The sequence below is a fragment of the Dipodomys merriami genome, unplaced genomic scaffold (assembly GCF_024711535.1).
Source record: "Dipodomys merriami isolate MVZ:Mamm:240054 unplaced genomic scaffold, mDipMer1.0.p SCAF_21, whole genome shotgun sequence".
Classification (NCBI taxonomy): domain Eukaryota; kingdom Metazoa; phylum Chordata; class Mammalia; order Rodentia; family Heteromyidae; genus Dipodomys; species Dipodomys merriami.
In genome coordinates, this window is record NW_027203493.1 from 6,764,047 (window position 1) to 6,787,225 (window position 23,179).

At 40.9% G+C, this 23,179-nt stretch overlaps 1 protein-coding gene across 2 annotated transcripts in view; it reads left to right on the forward strand.

Moving 5' to 3' along the window:
* Nup160 (nucleoporin 160) overlaps positions 1-23,179 on the forward strand; it is a 56,757-nt gene that overhangs the window by 26,671 nt on the left and 6,907 nt on the right. Inside the window, exons 16-32 of one of the 2 annotated variants that reach the window (XM_070032325.1) lie at positions 219-346; positions 439-599; positions 2,106-2,239; positions 4,785-4,855; positions 6,668-6,827; positions 9,058-9,127; positions 10,345-10,443; positions 11,602-11,721; positions 14,069-14,164; positions 14,259-14,353; positions 14,446-14,542; positions 14,630-14,735; positions 16,446-16,606; positions 17,596-17,656; positions 18,869-18,979; positions 19,159-19,282; positions 20,512-20,613. In XM_070032325.1, coding sequence (XP_069888426.1) covers positions 219-346; positions 439-599; positions 2,106-2,239; positions 4,785-4,855; positions 6,668-6,827; positions 9,058-9,127; positions 10,345-10,443; positions 11,602-11,721; positions 14,069-14,164; positions 14,259-14,353; positions 14,446-14,542; positions 14,630-14,735; positions 16,446-16,606; positions 17,596-17,656; positions 18,869-18,979; positions 19,159-19,282; positions 20,512-20,613 — 1,896 coding nt within the window. Of the gene's footprint in view, positions 1-218; positions 347-438; positions 600-2,105; positions 2,240-4,784; positions 4,856-6,667; positions 6,828-9,057; positions 9,128-10,344; positions 10,444-11,601; positions 11,722-14,068; positions 14,165-14,258; positions 14,354-14,445; positions 14,543-14,629; positions 14,736-16,445; positions 16,607-17,595; positions 17,657-18,868; positions 18,980-19,158; positions 19,283-20,511; positions 20,614-23,179 lie in introns of those variants that run through there. The other variant, XM_070032326.1, reaches the window with a different exon arrangement.

A 23,179-nucleotide genomic window follows, 5' to 3' on the forward strand; every position in this document is an offset into this window, starting at 1 on the left:
AAAAATACAAGTTTTTTTTGTCATTTTTTCTTATTTCTAAAGAGGAGAGGAAGAATTTGTTCTGTGGAGTCAAAGTGTCCTGTATCTCAGAAAGATTATCTCCATCCTTTATGATGGGCTGGTTTTCCTATTTCCTAGAACATAGAGCAGATAGCTACAGAGAGCCTACTTTATAGATATATTATCAGTGGTGATCAGTGTTCTAATCGTGCTTATAGAGAAAATGTGATGGAAGATATCTGTAGTAAACTGCAAGAGATTCGTAACCCAGTCCATGCTATTGGACTTCTTATACGGGAGATGGATTATGAAACGGAAGCAGAAATGGAAAAGGGATTCAACCCAGGTAAATGACAAAACAATAACAGTATTTCTTGACTTAGAGATGACAGTGATATATTTAACTCTAACTTTTTCTTTTCCTTTTTCTTGTTGCAGCCCAGCCTTTGAATGTCCGTATGAATCTTTCCCAGCTCTATGGTAGTAACACAGCAGGGCACATTGTCTGCAAAGGCGTGTATAAAATTGCCAGTACGCGTTTCCTGATCTGTCGAGACCTCCTGATTTTACAGCAGCTGTTAATGAGGATAGGAGATGCAGTAAGTGCTACTTGAGGAAAAACTGGTAAAATCTGAAATTTGGTACAGATCTACAGGGACTCAGCGATATATCACTCCCAAGACTTTCCTTAACTTAATCCCATGCTTACCCTAACTAGGTAACCTATAAATATTTGTTAAGTATGAATAAAGATAATCTAAGATTATAGATTGTGAACATAGATGAAGCTAGTTACTGTTAGTATTTGTATAGAAATGCAAATTTTTCTCAGGTTGGCTGTACCACTTCGGGGTTTTTGAGACTATATCTAGCTGTGTAGCCATGTAGCTAGACTGGCCTCAGACTAAATCCTCTTGCCTCCACTTCCCAAGTGCTAGGGTTACAAGTATGTGCTACCTTGCCTGATGCTGATTAGTACTATGTTGGATACAGTAGCAGGCTATCCTTTAGAGTACATGGTAAAGATGTAAAAAAGAAACTTCTTTCTATAGGACAAGGCTTACCTGAACACAGTTTTGATGTTAGCAGTTTTCCTCTGTGGTCTACCCAACTGCATTCTGTGTTTCCTTTTCTCCTGTTCTCAGATCACCTATCTTACCATCAAGTTTCCTTATATCCCCATATCCTGAGAGTTTTATGCTAAAACTTTTCTTTCTGCCCATGGTAGTCAAGCCGTTTGTCCCTCTTCACCCCAGTGCTGAGGACTGAACTCGGCTCCATACCCCATTGTTTCTAACTCACATATCTCATTCAAGCCTGGCACAGAAGCACATTCATGCCAATGTGCAAAGAACCAATAGGCCTCTAGGGCTTCTGTAAATATGTATATGTTTAGATCAGAATTTCATAACTCAAATACAATAGTAGGATTTTAGGCAAAAATAGAAGAAGCTTTTAGAAAGATAATCTATGACCACCAAAAAGAAACAGGAACCTGTCCTGAGAGTTTGTCACTTGGGTTAACTCTTAGACATGGTAGATGTGAATAAAGGTTCATTGTAGAACCACTGCAGAATATGGAAGCAGAAGAATTCATCATTTTGGTTACCCAAAATACCACTTTTTACACATCAGCATATATTTGTGTTCTATGCAGATACTTTTTCTTTCAAATGCTGGGGATAGAACCCAAGACTTTGCACATGCTAGACAAACACTACCAGATAAGCTATGTCCCAGCTCTTTCACTTACATTTTGTTTTTGAGATAGGGTCTGCCTACTACCTTTCCCCAGACTGACTTGAAACATGAAATCCTCCTGCCTCTACCTCCCAAGCAGCTGGGATGACAAGTGTGTACATCATACCCACAGACCAATAAAGTTTCTTTTTACATCAGTTTCCATGAATTAGTGATTTTGTGCTGCTTGTTTTTTAATTTTGTGGCTGTTTGGGGATATGTTTTGCCAGTTGCTATCCCAAAATGTAATATGTGAGGTACTTTGATAGTTTTGTGCCCTTGGAAACTTTTATTTTACTCTATTTGAGCCTTGTGTATTACCATTTACTATTTATATTGCTTATCTTCTCACCTGTCATGTATAGGCAATTCTGGGAGCTGGTCAGCTATTTCAAGCTCAACAAGACCTTCTGCATCGAACAGCTCCCCTGCTCTTATCTTATTACCTCATTAAATGGGCTAGTCAGTCCTTGGCAACAGACGTTCCAGTTGACACACTGTGAGTTTCACTATCCTAATATTTGTAAAATATATTCTGAGGGTTTTTTCCCTATTGTTTAATTTATTTGTGGGGGTATTTATTGGAGATGGAATCCAGACCCTTAATTTTTTTTTTTTGTCGGTTGCGGGGCCTGACCTTTGGGCCTGGGCGCTGTCCCTTAGCTCTTCAGCTCAGGGCTAGCGCTCTACCACTTGAGCCACAGCGCCACTTCCACTTTTTCTGCTTATGTGGTGCTGAGGAATGGAACCCAGGGCCTCGTGCATGGGGGCAAGCACTCTACCACTGAGCTACCTTTCCAATCCCCTCTTTTTTTTTCTTTTTCGTAAAGGCTAATATACTACTACTTGAACTACAACTTTACTTCTGGCTTTTTGGTGGTTAATCAAAGATAAGTCTTGAACTTTTCTGCCTGAGCTGACTTCAAACTACAGTCCTCAGGGGCTGGGAAGGTGGCTCAGTGGTAGAGCACTTGCTTTGCATGCATGAGGCCCTGGGTTCGATTCCTTAGCACCACATAAGCAAAAAGAAAAAAGCCGGAAGTGGCGCTGTAGCTCAAGTGGTAGAGCGCTAGCCTTGAGCTAAAGAGCTGTGGGACAGTGCCCAGGCCCACAGTTCAGGCACCATGACCGGACGCCCCCCCCCAAAAAAAAAAACAAAAACCACAGTCCTCAGATCTCAGCCTCCTGAGAAGCTAAGATTACGAGCGTGAGCCACCAGTGCTTGGCTCTTTCTTTTATATAGTACTTTCTAAGGGCTGGAGGTAAATACTTACCTAGTATATACAGAGCCCTAGATTAAATCTTCAGCAACACCAAATAAAAAGTCTACATTATACAGTAAATAATTTTCCTTTTAAGATTCAGAGAGCTTTTCGAATTATTATATGTGTATATATATGTATATATATATGCTACATATTTTGTGTCTATAAGGTACAGATAAATTATATTGAAGGCCAAAAAGTAAGATGAAGCTGAAGTTCAATTATACACAAAATCCTGTGCTAGTGATTAAAAGTTGGCTAACTGGGTGCGGTGGTACATTCCTGTAATCTCAGAAATCAAGAGGCAGAGATTGGGAAGATAATATTTAAGGTCAATCCAGGTAAAAAGTTAGCAAGACCCTGTCTCAGTCAATCAACTGAATATTGTGGTCTGTGCTTGTGGTCACAGCTACACATGAGGCATAGGCAGAAAGCTCAAAGTCTAAGATGAGCCATAGTCAAAAACATAAGAACCTATCTGGAAAATAATTAAAAGAAAAAAAGCCTGAGATTTTGGAGGAGGGTTATTGGGATTTGTTTTGAGCTTTTTTGTACTTTTATTTTTGAAACATCCTTTCATTTTTTGGTTTTTGGTATGTTTTTTTGTTAGTTTGTTTGTTTTTGGTTGTTGTTGTTGTTGGTATTCTTTTTTCCTTTTTTTTTTTTTTCTTTTGTGCCAGTCCTGGATCTTGAACTGAGAGCCTAGGTGCTGTCCCTGAACTAGTGCTCTACCACTTGAGCCACAGCTCTACTTCGGAGACATAACTGTTGTTGCACTGTGTAGCGAAGGCTTTAAACTCGTGGTCCTCTTACACAGTAACCTGAGTGCTGGAAGAGATTGTTATAAACCATGAATTTTTTTTCCTTTTTTTCTCTTCTATTTTTGTGTTGTTTGTTTTTGACTGTACTGGAAATTTAACTCATGGACTCATGTTTACTAGGTAAGCTCTCTACTATGTAAGCTATTTTTTGCCTTTTTTTTTTTTAATGCCTTTTTTGCTTTTTTTTTTTTTTTGCCAGCCCTGGGGCTTGAACTCAGGGCTTGAGCACTGTCCCTAAGCTTCTTATGCTCAAGGCTAGCACTCTACCACTTGAGCCACAGTGCCACTTCCAGCTTTTTTTTTTTTTTTTGGTCAGTTGTGGGGCTTGAACTCTGGGTCTGGGTGCTGCCCCTCAGCTCTTCAGCTCAAGGTGAATGCTCTCTACCACTTGAGCCACAGCACCACTTGCAGCTTTCTGCTTAGACTTCCGGCCTTTTCTGTTTATGCAGTACTGAGGAATCGAATCAAGGGCTTCATGCATGCTAGGCAAGCACTCTACCGCTAAGCCACCTTCCCAGCCACAGCGGTTATTGTTGAGATACAGTGCTCAGGGCACTGGCCTAGGCTGATCCTCCCACTTGTGCATCCTTCATGTCACTTGAGATGACCGGCATGCGCCACTGTGCCCTGCTAGTATGATTTCCCCATAACTAGGATTACGGACTTGCACCACCCTGCTCAACCATTGGTTGAGATGGAGTCTTACAAACTTTCTTCCTGGATTGGTTTTGAACTGTGATCCTCCATATCTGAGCCTCTTGAGTAGCTATGTTTGCAGACATGAGAAAGGGTCACTAAGAGATAGGATAGGCCACAAATCTAAATCCTGTTTCCCAGTTATTTCTTTGTGTCTTTGGTGCTGTTATATATAGGTAGTGTTCTTGGCAAAAATAGGGTAACTTGTGGGCATAATGCTAGTTTAACTTTGGAGAATTTATTAAACTGTCTTTTCTCACAGAGAGTCTAATCTCCAACACTTATCAGTACTGGAACTAACAGACTCTGGTGCTTTAATGGCAAACAAGTTAGGTAAGGAATCTTTTTGTTTTTCCCTTAATTTTGTTTATTGTTTTGTTTATGTGGTACCAAGGAATTGAACCCTGCTAGGCAAGCACTCTACCACTAAGCCATATTCCTAGTCCCAGGAGTGAGCTTTTGATTTGGGGGTTCCTTCTACTTTTATTCAAGTACTTTTGCCACACTTGTTACAGAAATGGAGGCTGTGCTCTTGGCTTTCACTTGAGGTGGGCATGAGCAAGCTGTGGCCTGAGACCTGTGGTTGGCAATAAGACTGTGAAGGTATGCTACCACATCAGGCATAAATTAAGGGTGTTTTCCCACATACATGTAAAGAATGAAAGCTTTTCGAAAGGAATTTAGGACCGCTAAAAGTCCTAAAACTTGTCTGTCATTTAAGTTGCCTTTACTGAGGTATTTGTTTGCTTGTTTTGGTTTGTTTTTTTTTTTTTGTGCCAATATTGGGGCTTCAGCTCAGGACCTGGGTCCTGTCCCTGAGCTTTTTTGCACAAGGCTAGTAGGCTATCGCGCCACTTCTGGCTAATTGGCATCTCCCAGACTCTCACTAGGCAGGCTGACTTTGAACCTTGATTCTCAGGTCTCAGCCTCCTCTATAGCTAGGATTATATACATGAGCCACTGGTGCTCAGCTCTCACTAAGTTTTTTTGTTTTTGTTTTTTTAACATTGTTGTTTTTCCATCTTTTTTCTTTTTTTTTTTTTTTGGTCAGTTGTGGGGCCTGAATTCTGGGCCTGGGCGCTGTCCCCCAGCTCTTCAGCTCAAGGCTAGCGCTCTACCACTTGAGGCACAGCACCACTTCCGACTTTTTCCACTTATGTGGTGCTGAGAAATCGAACTCAGGGCCTCATGCATGCAAGGCAAGCACTCTACCACTGAACCATATTCCCAGCCTTCCATCTTTTGAGTCTGTAGTTATGAACTCAACAAAACGATGTACCAAGAACATGGTAGTTTTTGTAAAGAGACTCTTTCACATTTGAAACCCATTTTCTTTGTTTTTTCTTTTTCTTTTTTTTTTTTTAATTTAATTTAATTTTTTTATCTGGAGCCTGAACTCAGGGCCTGGATACTGTCCTGGGAACTGCTTCTTTTGCTCAAGGCTAGCACTCTACCACTTGAGCCACAGTACAACTTCCAGCTTTTTCTTTTTCTTTTTTTTTGGGGGGGTGGGGGTTTGGTCGTGGGCCTGAACTCTGGGTCTGGACTCTGTCCCTCAGCTCTTCAGCTCAAGGCTAGCAGTCTACCACTTGGGCCACAGTGCTATTTCTGGCTTTTTTTTTTTTTTTCTGCTTATGTGGTGCTAAGGAATCGAACCAAGGGCCTCATGCATGCAAGGCAAGCACTCTACCACTGAGCCACCTTCCCAGCCCGACTTCCAGCTTTTTCTGTATATGAGGTACTGAGGAATCAAACCCAGGGCTTCATGCATGCTAGGCAAGCACTCTACTACTACATTACATTCCCAGTCTCTTGTAACCCATTTTTTTAGAGAACTTATTTTGTATCATGTCATACTAAGATTTTCGAGACTATTTATTGTAGAGTTCCTAAAGAAGGCACTTAGGTAGGTCAGATCTGTGAAAAGAATGACTTACAATGTTGATATAAGTAGTTGATGCATTTGTACAGTATTTCCCAGTTTACTGTTTTTATTTTTATTGCTACTGAAATAGCCATGATGCATTGTTTGTTGAAATGGTCCATGTTTATTATCAGCATAAAATTAATTAAATAAAATAGACAATCTGAATTAAAAGTGGACATTACCATCACAAGGTTGTGACTGTAACTTTTCCTTTTAAGTTTCTAGCCCTCAGACAATTTTGGAGTTATTCTTCCAAGAAGTTGCAAGAAAACACATTATAGCTCATCTCTTCTCTCAACCAAAGGCACCTCTAAGCCAAACTGGATTGAATTGGCCTGAAATGATTTCTGCAGTTACCAATTATTTATTGCAACTTTTGTATCCTTTTGTTTCAAAGTCACTTACCAAGCATACTTCTGTCTAAATAATCTAAGGTTACTATTATTTTTATTTTTGCCTGTTGGGATTTTTTTCTTCTTCAGTGCTAAAGACCAAACCCAGGGAGGTCATACATGCTAGACAAGTGTTCTCTCAACTAACTAAACCCCCAACCAGGAAATGAAGATTTTAGTGTGTGAGTGCCTACTCCTTAACAATAGATGATGATAATGTGTGTACACATGTGCACCAGTACTGAAACTTGAACTCAGTGCCACAAGTTCTTTTTTAGCATTTTTGCACAAGGCTGGTACTCTACCATTTGAGCAACTCCTCCACTTCTGGCTTTTTGGTGTTTAACCGAAGATAAGAATATAGTGGGAGCCAGGTGCCGGTGGCTCACGCCTATAATCCTAGCTACTCAGGAGGCTGAGATCTGAGGATCACGGTTCAGAGCCAGCCCGGGCAAGAAAGACCATGAGACTCCTATCTCCAATAAACCACTAGAAAACCAGAAGTGGCGCTATAGCTCAAGTGGTAGAGCACTCGCCTTGAGCTGAAGAGCTGAGGAACAGCGCCCAGTCCCAGAGTTCAAGCCCCATGACCAACAAAAAAAAAGAATATAGCAGGGACTTTCCTGCCTAAGTTAACTTCAAACTGCCATCTTCAGATCTCAGCCTCCTGAACAGCTACAATTATAGATGTAAGATACTCAACAAATATTTACTGAGTGACTCTATATACTAGGCATTGTGTTACATGCCGTTCATCCTCTATCAGCAGCAGTATTTATCTGCAGTGTACCACTGGAAATAGAAATGGCCCTGATACCCATGCCTTTTGCCATCATGAATTGAGTTTGAAGTTTGAGTGACAACTCATGTTTTACAATTACGCATTGCTTAATAATGAGACACATAATTTCATTATATATCTTTTAATATAATATATATAATATATCCTCAGGAATGTTATGAGGTGATTTCATCATTATACAGATGTAGCATGTAATTATACCAAGACAAAACTAAGTCATATAATCTTAAGGGATGATCTTTTTTTTTTTTTTTTTTTTTGGTCGGTCATGGGACTGGAACTCTGGGCTTGGCGCTGTTCCTGCGCTCTTCAGCTCAAGGCGAGCACTCTACCACTTGAGCCACAGAGTCACTTCTGGTTTTCTAGTAGTTTATTGGAGACAGGAGTCTCACAGTCTTTCCTGCCCGGGCTGGCTTTGAACCGTGATCCTCAGATCTCAGCCTCCTGAGTAGCTAGGATTATAGGCATGAGCCACCGGCGCCCAGCTACGACCATCATTTATATTCATTTTTTTATTGACTAAAGTACTGTTAAATGGCTATGTCCTTTTCACTGGCTTTGTCTAATGCTGAAGTTATGTAGTACTGTGGAATAAACATGTTCTTATTTTTTTCATAGTGGGGAATGTTTTTTTGCTGTTTGTTTTTATTTGTTTTTGATGGTAAAGCCCAGAGACTTGTGTATGCTAGGTGAGTTCCCTACTGAATCAAATCCCCACCCACCCTTCACCTTTTTTTGTATGTGCCAATCCTGGAGCTTGACCTCAGGGCACTGTTGTACTTAAGGCTAGTGCTCTACCATTTGAGCCATGGCTCCATTTCTGGCTTCTTTTAGTGTTTGATTGGAGATAGGAGTCCCATGGACTTTCCTGCCCAGGTTGTCTTTGAACCAAGATCTCTGGTTTTAGCCTCCTGAGTAGCTAGGATTACAGCCACCTGTGCTCAACCACCTGTTTCTTTTTTTTCTTTTCTTTCTATTTTTTTTTTTTTTGGGGGGGGGTCCGGTCGTGGAGCCTGAGCTCTGGACCTGGGCACTGTCCCTCAGCTCTTCAGCTCAAGGCTAGCGCTCTACCACTTGAGCCACAGCACCACTTCCGACTTTTTTCATTTTGCTTATGTGGTGCTGAGGAATCGAACCCAGGGCCTCAGGCATGCAAGGCAAGCGCTCTACCACTGAGCCACCTTCCCAGCCCTTCTTTTTTTTTTTTTTTTTTTGGTGGTAGCTAGGATTACAGCTGTAAGCTGCTGGGGCCTAGCACTTGTTTCTGTTTTTATACTGTTTCATGGACTGTTTTGAGTTTGTCACTCAATAACACACACACACACACACACTCTCTCTCTCTCTCTCTCTCTCTCTCTCTCTCTCTCTCTCTTCACCAAAAAATGTAAAACAAATTTCCTTATTCAGTGACTAGATGGCCTAGCAATCCTGGTTGTCTCTTCTTAGAATGTTTGATGGGAAATTGCCAGTATGTACAATTGCAGGTGAGTTATGTTGAACATTTCAAGTATAATCATTCTTTTTTTCTTTTCTTTTCTTTTTTTTTTTTTTGCCAGACCTGGAGCTTGAACTCAGGGCCTGATCACTGTCCCTGAGCTTTTTGCTCAAGGCTAGCACTCCATTTAAGCCACAGTTCCACTTCCGGCTTTTTCTGTATATTTGGTACTGAAGAATCGAATCCAGTGTGTGCTAGGCAAGCACTCTACCACTAAGCCACATTCCCATTCTTTTATCTATTGTTTTGTTTTGTTTTTTTTTCTTCTGGGTCCGGTCATGGGCCTGAACTCCGGGCCTGGGCGCTGTCCCTCAGCTCTTCAGCTCAAGGCTACCACTTGAGCCACAGCACCACTTCCGGCTTTTTTTTTCCTGCTTATGTGGTGCTGAGGAATGGAACCCAGGGCCTCATGCATGCAAGGCAAGCGCTCTACCACTGAGCCACCTTCCCAGCCCTTATCTACTTTTTTGTATGTATGTTATGGTCCTGAGATTTGAACTCAGGGCTTAAGTCCTATTCCTTAGTTGTTTCACTCAGGCTGGCACTCTACCACCTGAGCCACAGCTTTACCTCTTACTTTTGGTGGGTAATTGGAGATGACCAGGCTTACTTAAAATTGTGATCCTCAGGTCTCGGTTTCCTAGAAGTTAGGATTATAGGCAAGAACCACCAGCACTCAGCTGGAAACCAGTTTTCTAAGGAGGTCCACTTAACGTTTTTGTTGATTTGTCACAACTGTGTCGTTCTATAACTTTTTTTATTATTCCAAAAAGCCACCTCGTACCTATTAGCAGTTATTCCCCAGTTTTCCTTCTCCTTAGCCCCTGTCGATCATTAACCTTAATATAACCAACTTAACTCTTCTGAACATTTAAAAAAACAGCATTATGAAACACATGGTTTTGTTGGTTTTTTGTTTTGGGTTTTTTTTTGGGGGGGGGGGGGAGGTTCGGTCGTGGGGCCTGAACTCTGGGCCTGGGCGCTGTCCCTCAGCTCTTCAGCTCAAGGCTAGCACTCTACCATTTGAGCCACAGCACTACTTCCAGCTTTTTCTTTTTGCTTATGTGGTACTGAGGAATCGAACCCAGGGCCTCAGGCATGCAAGGCAAGCACTCTACCACTGAGCCACCTTCCCAGCCCCTAGTTTTTGTTTTTGTTTTTTTTAAGTGTGTTTTCTAACCAGAAAGTTCCTTTTATGCTTTTAAGGATTATATTCAACTGCTACACCCCTGGTGTCAAGTCAACGTTGGCTCCTGTCGATTTATGTTGGGCCGGTGTTACCTAGTTACAGGAGAAGGACAGAAGGTAATATGCATTGACTGGTAAATAAATGTATCAACGATACTTGATATCTGTTAACTAAATTGCACAGAGTGGAAGCAGAATCTTGTGGAGGACAAAAACCATTGTATGGGTGGGTACTAGTGGGTCACGCTTGTAATCTTAGCTATTCTGGAGGCTGAGATCTGAGGATCGCAGTTCAAAACCAATCCAGGCAGGAAATTCCACGAGATTCTCCAGTTAACTACCAGAAAACCAGAGGTGAAGCTGTGGCTTAAATTGGTAGAGCACTGGTCTTGAGTGCAAAAGCTTAGGGACAGCACCCAATCCCTACATGACCACCACTACCACCAAGAAAAAACTTTCTATGAGGTCCAGTAAAGGATGTAATTTACATGTCAGGATAATCTGGCTTCTTGTACTTAATGTTTAATTACAGCTTAGGAAGATAAGATGTTAAAATCTGTCCCAAGCATGTGTTTGTAAGGTTGCATTTTTATAAATGGCATTTTTAGTCATATTTTTCCATTATATCTTTTTGTTTATACAGATTTTTTCCCTGCATGACTGTTCACATTTTTTCCTTGTTCCTAGTAACTTTGTACATTTTCAAACATACAGAAAAGCTCAAAAACTTTCACAGAGGACTGTGACCTGCCACCCCAAATTCTGTGTAACATGCTACTACAGTTCGTTTGTTATGTTCTGATTAAAGTTTACTCTTTTTTGCAGCACTGGGGATTGAATGCAGAGTCAGTCTTTTACATGCTGTGCAAGCACTGTGCCTCTGAACTGTTTATTCACCATCTTTTAAAAAATTTTAATTTGTGATAGGGTCATGCTAAGTTATGCAGGCTGACCTTGTACTTGCAGCCAGCCTGCCTCAGACTCCCAAGAAGTTAGGATTCCAGGCATAAATCACTGTACCTGGAATGTTTATTTGTTTACTTTAGTTAATTACACTTAAAACATGAAAAAAGTTAAAAATCCTAAATAATATATTAGAGTTTAGAAGTAGCAAAAATTGTGCATATGTGTGAGAGTATAAGTGTCACTATAGTAGACTATCTTAAATAATTTTGTTTCCATTTTGGTTTTCCTTAGCACCTGAACTTCTGATTTATAGCATCTAGACTTGAAATAGTCTGTTGTAAGTCACCTGGTATTTTTTAACTTCTGCAGGCTCTGGAATGTTTCTGTCAGGCAGCATCTGAAGTGGGCAAAGAGGAATTCTTAGATCGCTTGATCCGTTCAGAGGATGGGGATATTGTGTCTACCCCCAGACTACAGTATTATGATAAGGTAAAATGTCATGGTTTGGCCTTTCTTACACCATCCTGTGCATCTGAAATATAATGCTTTAGTTTAGTTTGGTTTTGGTTTGGTTTTGTTTTGTTTTGTTGTTTTTTTTTTCTGGTCCCAGAACTTGGAACTCTAGGACTGGGCACTGTCCTTGAGCCTCTTTGTGCTCAAGGCTAGCACTCTACCACGTGAGCCACAGCGCCACTTCCAGCCTTTTCTGAGTATTTTATTGGAGATAAAAGCCATGGACTTTTTTGCCCAGGCTGGCTTTGAACCATAATCCTCAGATCTCAGCCTCCTTAGTAGGAGTAGGTTACAGGTGTGAGCTACTGGCACCTATCTTTGCTTTAGTATTTTTGAAGAAAAATACTATAATAATTTAATAAGTTCTTCCAAGTAAAAACCCAAAATAAATGTACCTAGAGAAATCCCAACTCTTACAAAAGATATCAATTAGGATGCACTAACACAGGGTTGTGTGTGGTCTGTCATTTGGTCTTTTACCCGTGGTCATTGTCAGTCTGTTTCTGGTTTGTTAAAATAGGTTCTTCCTATTTTAGGAGGTAGGCAAGGCTGCCTTCAAATTCAACTATGTAGCCTAGGCTAGCATACATTGTTTCCCGTGGGCAAGAGTTAGACCCTTACACATTATGGTAGTTTAATTTTAATGAAACTCACCTTTAAAATGTGGCTTTTTAAAATTTACTTCAAATGCCAGGCATGGTGGTGTGTGCCTGTAGATCCAGCGCTAAGGCGGAAGGATCACTTGACGCTAGGCTTTTGACGCTAGGTATGACTAGGCTAGCTAGTCATACCCCCATCTCAATTTTTGGTTGTTGTCATGTGTATGCCAGTAGTAATGTTTGAATTTGGGGCCTAGGCACTGTCACTTATGGTTTTTTCTTCAAGGATGGTTCTGTACCACTTGAACCACAGCACTATTTCTGGGGAGGGAGAGAGATAGAGTATGTGTGTGTGGTTAATCAGAGATAAAATTCTCATGAACTTTCCTGCCTGCATTAGCTTCAAGCCTTGATCCTTAGATCTTAGCCTTCTGAGCAGCTACAATTATAGCAGTGAGCCCCAGTGCCAGACAGTGTCTATTTGACTGCAGCTCCATACATGAGTTCATATGGCTGGTGCTGTTATCTACTATTTGAGTCACACTTCTAGTCTAGCCTTTTGCTGGTTTATTGGAAATGAATTTTACAAACTTTGCTGTCCAGGCTGACTTTGAACCTTGATCCTCAGATCTCTACCCCTTGTGTAGATTATAAGCATGGGCTACTAGCATCTAGCAAGTTTGTTTGTTTGTTTTTTTCCAATCCTGGGGCTTGAACTCAGGGCCTGGGCACTATCCCTGAGCTTCTTTTGTTCAAGGCGAGCGCTCTACCACTTGAGCCATAACGCCACTTCCAGTTTTCTGATGGTTAATTGGAGATAAGAGTCTCACAGATTTTCCTGCCCAGGTTGGCTTTGAACCAGGACCCTCAGATCTCAGCTTCCTGAGTAGCTAGGATTACAGGCATGAGTCACTGGCACCCGGCACCACTAGCCTTTTTTTGCTTTCTTTTTCTTTTTCTTTTTTTTTTGGGGGGGGGTTTCCGGTCGTGGGGCCTGAACTCTGGGCCTGGGTGCTGTCCCTCAGCTCTTCAGCTCAAGGCTAGCACTCTACCACTTGAGCCACAGCGCCACTTCCAGCTTTTTTTCTTTTTGCTTATATGGTGCTGAGGAATCGAACCCAGGGCCTCATGCATGCAAGGCATGTGCTCTACCACAGCCACCTTCCCAGCCCCTGCTTTCTTTTTCTTTCTGATGAGGTCTCAGACTACAATCCTACCTGTGGCCTCTTGAGTAGTTGAGATTATAGGTATTGCACCACCACATTTGGCTTATTTGTTGAGATGTGCTCTTTGTTTTTGTTTTTTTTTTGGTTAGTTGTGGGGTTTGAACTCAGGGCCTGGGTGCTGTCCCTGAGCTGAGCTCTTTTGATCAAGGCTAACGCTTTATCAGCTTGAACCACAGTTCCACTTCCAGTGTTCTGGTGATGAGTTGGAGATACAAGTCTTACAGACTTTCCTGCTCAGGCTAACTTTGAGCCATGATCCTCAGATCTCAGGCTCCTGAGTTACTAAAATTATAGGCGTGAGCCACCGGCTGTTCATATTATTTCTTATTTTTGGTCCCTTGTGGCCTTGGATCCTCCCAATATATGCTTTCCTAGTAACTGGAATCCCTTGATTTCATCTTGATTTTATCTGATTATCTTTCTAATTAACCTACAACCAAAATAAAATTTGTAGTGTCACTACCGTGTTGATTTTAGTGGAAATTTGTTTCTCTTCAGGTTTTACGTCTACTCGATGTTGTTGGCTTGCCTGAATTAGTTATACAGTTGGCTACATCAGCAGTAACTGAAGCAGGTGATGACTGGAAAAGCCAGGTACAACTAGGTGTAATCTGGTTGTTTTCCTGAAGTTTGTTGTGGATGTGGTATTTTAATATCTCTTCTTTTTTGATATTTAACCCAAATTTAGGCTACTTTAAGGACATGCATTTTCAAACATCATTTGGATTTGGGTCACAATAGCAAAGCATACGAGGCCTTAACCCAGATTCCTGATTCCAGCAGGTAATCTCAGAGTGTTTTTAGAGAAGGCAATTTACCAGCCCTGTTTAACTCACTAAGACAATTCATCCTCATCTCCCTCTCTTTCCTTCCAGGCAGTTAGACTGTTTACGGCAGCTGGTGGTAATTCTTTGTGAACGTTCACAGCTACAGGATCTTGTAGAGTTTCCCTATGTTAATCTGCATAATGAGGTATTTTTATCTGTCCATTGGTATCTAGAAATAACTGGTGGTTGCCATGATTGCTGCTGACTTTCTGATTGCTTTCTCCTACATTAGGTTGTGGGGATAATTGAGTCACGCGCTAGGGCTGTGGACCTTATGACACACAATTACTATGAACTTCTCTATGCCTTCCATATCTATCGCCACAATTACCGAAAAGGTAAGCAGTTGAGCCAATACTTGCTGTTAGGGACAACCTTATTAGTTTAATCATATTTTTCAATACAGTTTGTGAGGGAGGTCTTGTGTAATTCTTTTTTTTTTTTTTTTTGCCAGTCCTAGCACTCTACCACTTGAGCCATAGTGCTACTTCTGGCCTTTTCTGTTTATGTGGTACTGAAGACTCAAACCCAGGGCTTCATGCATGCTAGGCAAGCTCTCTACCACAAAGCCATATTCCCAGCCCATACTGAAATTTACTTTTTGTTGTTGTTGTTGTTGTTTTGGTCGGTTGCAGGGCTTCCACTCAGGGAGGGCCTGGGTGCTATCCCTGAGCCTCATTGTGTTCTAGGTTAATGCTGTGTCACTTAAACCACAGCACCACTTCCAACTTGTGTAAATTTTAAGTACAGGATTAGCTTCACCTGTTAGCTTGGAAGACGTGTGCTTGCTCTCAGCTAGAGCAGAGCATTTTCAGGTGATGCTGAGATGCAGTCTGTATATATTTTCATTCAGTAATGAAGAAAACTGGACTTTTTCATTACAGACAACTTGCACTCATCTATTTTGCTGTGTCATTTCCTATCTCTCTTCCTCCTGCCTGCCTTATTATAACTCATTGTCACTATTTACTAATCTATTCTTGCCAATTTTGTTGGCGGTAAGTTACATTTACCATGACTTAACACATAAAATACTTCCAATGTCTCTTACAAGGATATTCTTTTCTTGATCTTGGATTCAATTTTCAAGTTAATTTAGTATTCAATATTTAAATGAAATGCTATTTTTTTTTATGCTACCAACTGTCATAATAGTGGTCTTTTTGTTTTTGCTTGTGTGCTAGTATATTATGGGGGCTTGAACTCAGGGCCTCCCTGTTTGTTGCTTGGGTCCGGCCTATACCACAGTTCTTCTATTTAGACCTTCTATGCTATGATGACAGATTCACACCACCACACCCAGCCCTTTTGCTGAATTAGGGTCTTGCTAACTTTTTACCCAGGCTAGTCTTGAACCATGATTTTCCACCTCCCTAGTAACTGCAACTGTAGGTGTCGGCCACCATGGCTAGTCATTTAATTGTGTGTGTGTGTGTGTGTGTGTGTGTGTGTGTGTGTGTGTGTGTGTGTGTGTGTGTGTGTGTGTGTGTGTGCGTGCTCGTGTGTGTGTGTGCTCGTGTGTGTGTGTGTGTGTGCTTGTGTGTGTGTGTGTGTGCTCGTGTGTGTGTGCTCGTATGTATATGTCTGTGTTTATGTGTCTGTGTATCAGTCCTAGTGTCTTGAACTCAGGGTCTAGGCACTGTCCCTGAGCTTTTTGGCTCAAGGTTAATGCTCTACCACTTGAGCCAGCTCTGTTTCTGGCTTTTTTGTTGGCTAATTGGAGATAAGAGTCTCTTTCCTCGCTGGCTGACTTCTAACCATGATCCTCAAATGTCAGCCTATTAAGTAGCTATTATACGCATGAGCACCAACACCCAGCTGCTGTTTTATTTTTTGAGAAACCACCATACTGTTTTCCACAACTGCTATACTGTTTTACATGCTCAGCTATAGTGTACCAGGGTTTTAGTATCTCCACATAAAAGTGTATGATTGTTGGTGGGGCGGTTTAAAAGAAACTATTTTAAGTAGTAATATTTGATTGGTGTAACAAATTCTGTGTATATAGCTAAAGAAACATTTTAGTCTAACTCGTTTTTTCCTCATAGCTGGCACAGTGATGTATGAATATGGAATGCGTCTTGGCAGAGAGGTTCGAACTCTTCGAGGACTAGAGAAGCAAGGCAACTGTTATCTGGCTGCTATTAATTGCTTGCGGCTCATTCGTCCAGAATATGCATGGATTGTACAGCCAGCATCTGGAGCTGTGGTATACAAGTTTACCATTTTAGAATTTAGGGCCATTTAATTCATTTAACTTTTTCCTTTCAAAACTTACCTCCTTTTGAAGCACCCAGCTTTATTTCTTTTTGTTTAAAATTTCTGCTTAGGTTTTATTAGTTTGTTTTGTATGGTGCTGAACCTAATTCAAGGTCTTGCACTTGTTAGGCAAGCCATCTTTCACTGAGCTAAATCTCCATCCCTCTATTGAGGTATTTCTAAACTTCTCCCTTTGCAGCAATTTGGCTGTTATAGATTACTATCCCTTTAATTTCCAAATTAAGAATTTTTACAGGCAGAATTGTTGCAGAATGGCTTTGGAGTTAGATAAAGCCCTTAAACTTTTGCTGTTCAGTTATTCTCATGTATAAAACAGATGATAATATCTGCTTTATGAAGGATGGTCTTTGTGTGTTAGAGGTGATTTAAATATATTGATAGTGTTTAATAAATAGCTGCTTTTATTTTGACTTATCTGTTAATTCAGTCTATAAGTATTGTTGGAAAGGATACAAACTTGTTTTGTTTTCTTTCTGTCCTACTGGTGGCTCACATATGCCTGGCTCTTTGCATTATATAGTTGGTATATTTACTAAGCTGTTGTCCAGGGCTGGGATGTAGCTCAGTGGCAAAGCGCTTGCCTAGCAAGTGCAACGTCTTGGGTTCGATCCCCAGTACCAAAAAAGAAAAGACAAAAAAAAAAATACAGTTAAGCTGTTGTCCAGAGTTATTATCAGTAGGAAATATAACTCTGGAACCAAGGAAAGGTAACATGATTTATATGTAGATCAAATCCATGTCCATGGATTAACTTAACATATTATAAACAAGTGAGCCACTGGCACACAACTTCATCTCTTTGTCTGATAGTTACAGTGCCTCTGTAAAATGCTACAACAGTGAGATTAACTTCTAGAATCATTTAAGCATGAAGGATCTAAACAATTAACAGTTAAGTCACTTATTCTGTCTTTTCAGTATGATCGTCCTGGAACATCCCCTAAGAGGAATCATGATGGAGAATGCACAGCTGCTCCAAGTGAGTTGGTGGCACTGTAGTTTTGCTAGACAGTAGTTACATTGTTACAGTAGAAGTGTAGATGAAGTTATGTTAGATATAATACATAGTTATATTGTAACATTATTGTATGATAGACTAAAAATATTATACATAATGGTTACATTCTTGTATAATTCCTTCTTTTTAGTTTTTTTAACTTTTTTTAAGTTTTTTTTCAACATTCTAGTCAGCTAAAGATTGCTTGAAAGTGTTGTATGATAGGGTGTGAAATGAAAATGTTTTTTAAAAAAGAACTGTTTTGTGTCTTTTAGTGTGTGTGTCTTCCCCCACCTCTTTCTGTGTCTCTCTCTCTCTCTCTGTTAGTCCTAGGGCTTGAAATCAGGGCTTGGGCACTGTCCTGAACTTTATTCATCTTAAGTGCTCTACCATTTGAGTTACAATTTCACTTGTAGCTTTTTGTTACTTATTTGTAGATAGGAATTTCATGGTCTTTCCTGCCTAGGCTGGCTTCAAACAATGATTCTCACATCTCAACCTCCTGAGTTGAGATGTTGTTACATTTCGTTGTTACATTTATTTATTTATTTGGGTCCGGTTGTGGGGCCTGAACTCTGGGCCTGGGCGCTGCCCCTCAGCTCTTCAGCTCAAGGCTAGCACTCTACCACTTGAGCCACAGTGCCACTTCCGGCTTTTTTCTTTTTGCTTATGTGGTGCTGAGGAATCGAACCCAGGGCCTCATGCATGCAAGGCAAGCCCTCTACCACTGAGCCACCTTTCCAGCCCCAGTTGTTACATTTAAATCAGCTCCATAGCAAACATTTTTCATCAGATTTCTTTGATATAGTTGGGAGGCATGATACTTCATCAAGAGCCTATGCTCCTGATTTTAATTATATGTCTCACCATGGTTGTGTCCTTTCTTGCTGATCAAGATGGCAGTCATTTCAGTTGTAAAGTTAAATCAAGTGACACATGAAGTACTTGTATCAGTGCCTCCTCAACCACAGGTATTAATTGGAGAACTTTTATCTACTCAGCTATGCCTATGAAGCAGAGATTGATTCATTTTTTTAAGTTTATTTTTGTTGAGTCCCCTGTTGTCTCCCTTCATGAATTTGAAAATTAAGTTGAATGTTACTTAATATTTAGTGGAAATTGATAGGTTAAGTTAACCTAATAGATACTTCCTTTGTACTTCAAAAAATGAAATGATTTTTCTTTGGCATGTAGCCAGTCGGCAAATTGAAATCCTGGAGCTGGAAGATCTAGAGAAAGAATGTTCCTTGGCTCGAATTCGCCTCACTTTGGCACAGCATGATCCATCAGCAGTTGCAATTGCAGGTAGGAATTTAACCAGTAAAATTTCTAACCTGTCAGTACCAGTAGCACAGTTTAGGGCCAGGCAGTGGACATGGTGAATGTAAAGCATGAGATTGTTACTCTGAGATATTCCATCAACAAAGCAAACTCTTTTTTCTGGCTCATATACACTTGGTGTACTAACTAGCATATTTCCACAGGAAGTTCATCAGCTGAGGAGATGGTTACTCTGCTGGTTCAGGCTGGCCTCTTCGACACTGCCATATCACTGTGTCAGACTTTCAAGCTTCCTTTAACACCAGTCTTTGAGGGGCTTGCTTTCAAGTATGTAAAAAATTACCTTTCAATATTTTTAACTTTTTGATACAAGATATAGTATTGCTTAGTATAATTCACTTCTGACAAGCCACTAGTCTTTAAGTCATTTCCTTTTTTTTGATGGCTGTGGGGATTGAACTCTGGGCCTGGGTGCTGTCCATCAGCTCTTCAGCTCAAAGCGAGCAGCACCCTACCACTTGAGCTACAGTGCCACTTCCAGTTTTCTGGTGGTTTATTGGAGATAAGAATCTCACGAATTTTCCTTCACGGGCTGGCTGTGAGCCGCAATCCTCAGCTCTCAGCCTCTTGAGTAGCTAGAATTACAGGCATGAGCCACCAGCACCCAGCTAAGTCATTTGCTTTAAAGGAGTATTTTGTTTGATCATGCAACCACTTTAAAAAAAAAAATGCAGTGACTTAGTTCTTTTGTTGTTTGTTTTTTGCTGGTCCTGAGACTTGAACTCAGGGCCTGGGCACTGTTCTTGGGCCTCCCTGTGTGCAAGGCAAGTGCTCTACCACTTGAGCCACAGTGCCACTTCCAGTTTTCTGAGTGGTTTATTGCAGATAAGAGTCCCATGGACTTTTCTGCCCAGGCTGGCTTTGAAACGCATCCTCAGGTCTCAGCCTCCTGAGTAGCTAGGATTACAGGTGTGAGCCACCATTACCTGGCTACTTTGGGCTTTTTTTGTTTATGTGGTACTGAAGAATTGAACCCACAGCTTTATGCATGCTAGGCAACCATTTTACCACTTAGCCAAATTCCCAGCCTGGCCTATAGTTTTACTTTCTAATTATATAAAGTTATATTCTTGACTAATAGGTTCTCTTGAGAAGTCATAAGAGCAAAAACTATGACTGCTGGGTGCTAGTGGCTAATGCCTATAATACTAGCTACTTAGGAGGCTGAGATCTGAGGATCTTTGTTTGACACCAACCCAGACAAAAAAGTCAAACTACTCAGAAAAAGCTGGAAGTAGCATGTAGCTCACAGCGCTAGCCTTGAGCAAACGAACCTTACTAATGGAGCCTAGGCCCAGAGTTCAAGCCCCAGGACCGGCAAAAACAAAACCGGAAAAAAAAAAAAAACCTGTTACTGGGCTAGAGGTGTAGATCAGTAACAGTGCAGTCACATAGCATGAACAAGGCCATGAGTTCTTTCAAATCTTAAAATTTTTTTACCCTTCATCTTCTGGAAGTAAATTGTCTCTTGATACTACTGATGGCTTTCATTGCAGATGCATCAAGTTGCAGTTGGGAGGAGAGGCCGCTCAAGCTGAAGCCTGGGCCTGGCTTGCAGCCAATCAGCTTTCCTCTGTCATCACTACTAAGGAATCTAGGTATGCCTCTAGAGTTCTTCCAGAATTGGTTGGGTTTGCCTGTCTCAGAACTGTACTCCAGCCTTCCTTCTCCTTCTCTCTCTCTCTTTCTCTCTTTCTCTCTCTCTTTCTTTCTTTCTTTCTTTCTTTCATTCTTTCTCTCCTTCTCCTTCCTTCCTTCTTTCCTGTCTTCCTTCCTTCCTGCCTTCTTTTCTTCCTTCCTTCCTTCCTTTCTTCCTTCCTTCCTTCCTTCCTTCCTTCCTTCTTGCTTTCTTTTTCATCCTGTTATGATCTGTCCTGTCCTGTCCTGAAGCTTGAACTCAGGGTTTTGGGTGCTGTCCCTGAACTTCTTTTGCTCAAGGCTAGCATTCTACCACATGAACCTCAGCTCCACTTCTGGCATTTTTGTTGTTGTTGTTAGTCGTGGGGCTTGTACTCTGGGCCTGGGCGCTGTCCCTCAGCTCTTCAGCTCAAGGTGAGCACTCTACCACTTGAGCCACAGAACCACTTCTGGTTTTCTGGTGGTTAATTAGGGATAAGAGTCTCATGGACTTTTCTGCCTGGGCTGGCTTTGAACCATGATCCTCAGATCTCAGCCACCTGAGTAGCTAGGATTACAGGTGTGAGCCACGGGTGCCCAGCTACTTCTTGATAGTTTTTGATACTTTTTAATAATTTCATGGAGATGAAATTATTCAAAGCCAGGGCTGGCTTTGAATTGTTATTCTCAGGTCTGAGCCTCCTGAGTACCTAGGATTATAGGCATGAGCCGCTAACACTTGGCTAGAGCTTTCTTTTCTTTAAATATTTCTACATTGCTTAGTTTGCTTCTTTCTTTCATTTGTTTATTTATTGGCTAAGTTGTATTATTTTTGTTCCTTTTGTTTTGTGTTGTTTTGAGACAAGGTTTTTCTATAGAGCCCAGCCTGGCATCAAGCTCTCAATCCTATCTCAGCCTTCTAAGTGGTAGGATTGATTACAGGCATGGGCTACCATGCCTGGCCTTGGCTATTTATAAAAATAGCCAAGCTTCTATAAAGAAGCTGTGAAGTTTATAATTAGGATGACTTTGTGCCATTTTATTATTCAAACCAGGATGTCTTTGCCTATGAAATAGCTCCTCTGCATCCTCTTCCTCAAGACATTTAGTATATTATATCATTAAGACAAAGTACTCTTGCTGGGCACCCATTGCTCATGTCTGTAATTCTAGCTATTCAAGAGGCTGAGACCTAGCACACTGTAATTCAAAGCCAGTTGGGACAGAAAAGTCCTTCTGACTCCCATCTCCAATTAACAAGCAGAAGGCCTGGCTGGCATTATGGTACATGCATATTAATAGGTATTTAGGGCTGGAGTAGGAGGATCATGGGAACTCAGAAGATCCAAGACCAGTCTGGACAACATCGAAAGCCTGTCTCTTGTCAGTTGGTCTAGTGATCCCTTACTTAGAGTTGGGTTTCAGAGGAACCCCCCCACACACACACACATACATAATAGGTATAGCAGTAAGGGACCACAATACAGCAAGGGACAACTAACACTGCTACTTCATGGATTTTCACCTATCAGGGTAGTTTCTGGAACCTCACTACTGTGATAGGTGAGGGATCACTATTTACCTTTTTTTTTTTTTTTTCCAAACCTGAGATAGAGTGAAGCCACAATAAGTGAACTGCAATAAGTGAACTGCAATATAATGAGGGACTACAATATTGGGGTTTGAAATCAGGGCCATGCAATTGAGACATTCCACCAGTCCTTTTTGAATTCAATTTTGCAGATACAGTCTTGATTTTTTTACCAAGCTGACCTAGACCATGCTTTCCTTGAAGCAAAAATGGTAGATGCTTATCACTAGGAGCAACTTTATTGGTTGAGATACAACTCTATCTTCTAAGTCAAAATTTCTATGTGGATCTATTGCTTAATCAGGTTTGGAGACTAGTGATCTGAGCTAGTTTCTTTATATTTATTTATTTTGGTGCCCATCCTGGGGTTTGAACTCAGGGCTTCACTTCCACCTTTTTGGTGGTTAACTGGAGATAAGTCTCTTAGACTTTTCCTTCCTGGGCTGGCTTTGAACTGCAATTATCTCAGCCTCCTGAGTAGCTGGAAATACAAGCATGAGCCACAGGGCCCAGCTTTGGTTCCCCAATTTTAAGAACTCCCAAAATGGAGCCCAAGTGCTGATGGCTCGCACACAATCCTAGCTACACAGGAGGATGGGATCTGAGGATAGCACTTCAGAGCTAGCTCAGGCAGACAAATTTAAGAGCTTCTTAATTCCAACAAGCTAGAAATGGAAATGTGGATCAAGTGGTAGAGTACCAGTTGTGAGAGAAAAGGTGAAGGAAGAACCCGAGTCCCTAATATCAAACTCCAGTACTGGCCAAAAAAAATTTTAAGTGAAACAAAATCATAAAACAAAATAAATGTGTATGTGGTTAGCGGGAGAATAGAATAATCAAAATCATCTAGTTAGTAGTACTGTCCTCCTGTCATATTAGTCCTAGTAATAATTACAATTTATCTCTATAATCAGTTTAATTATGAGCTTCTAAAGATTTTTATTTATAAATACATT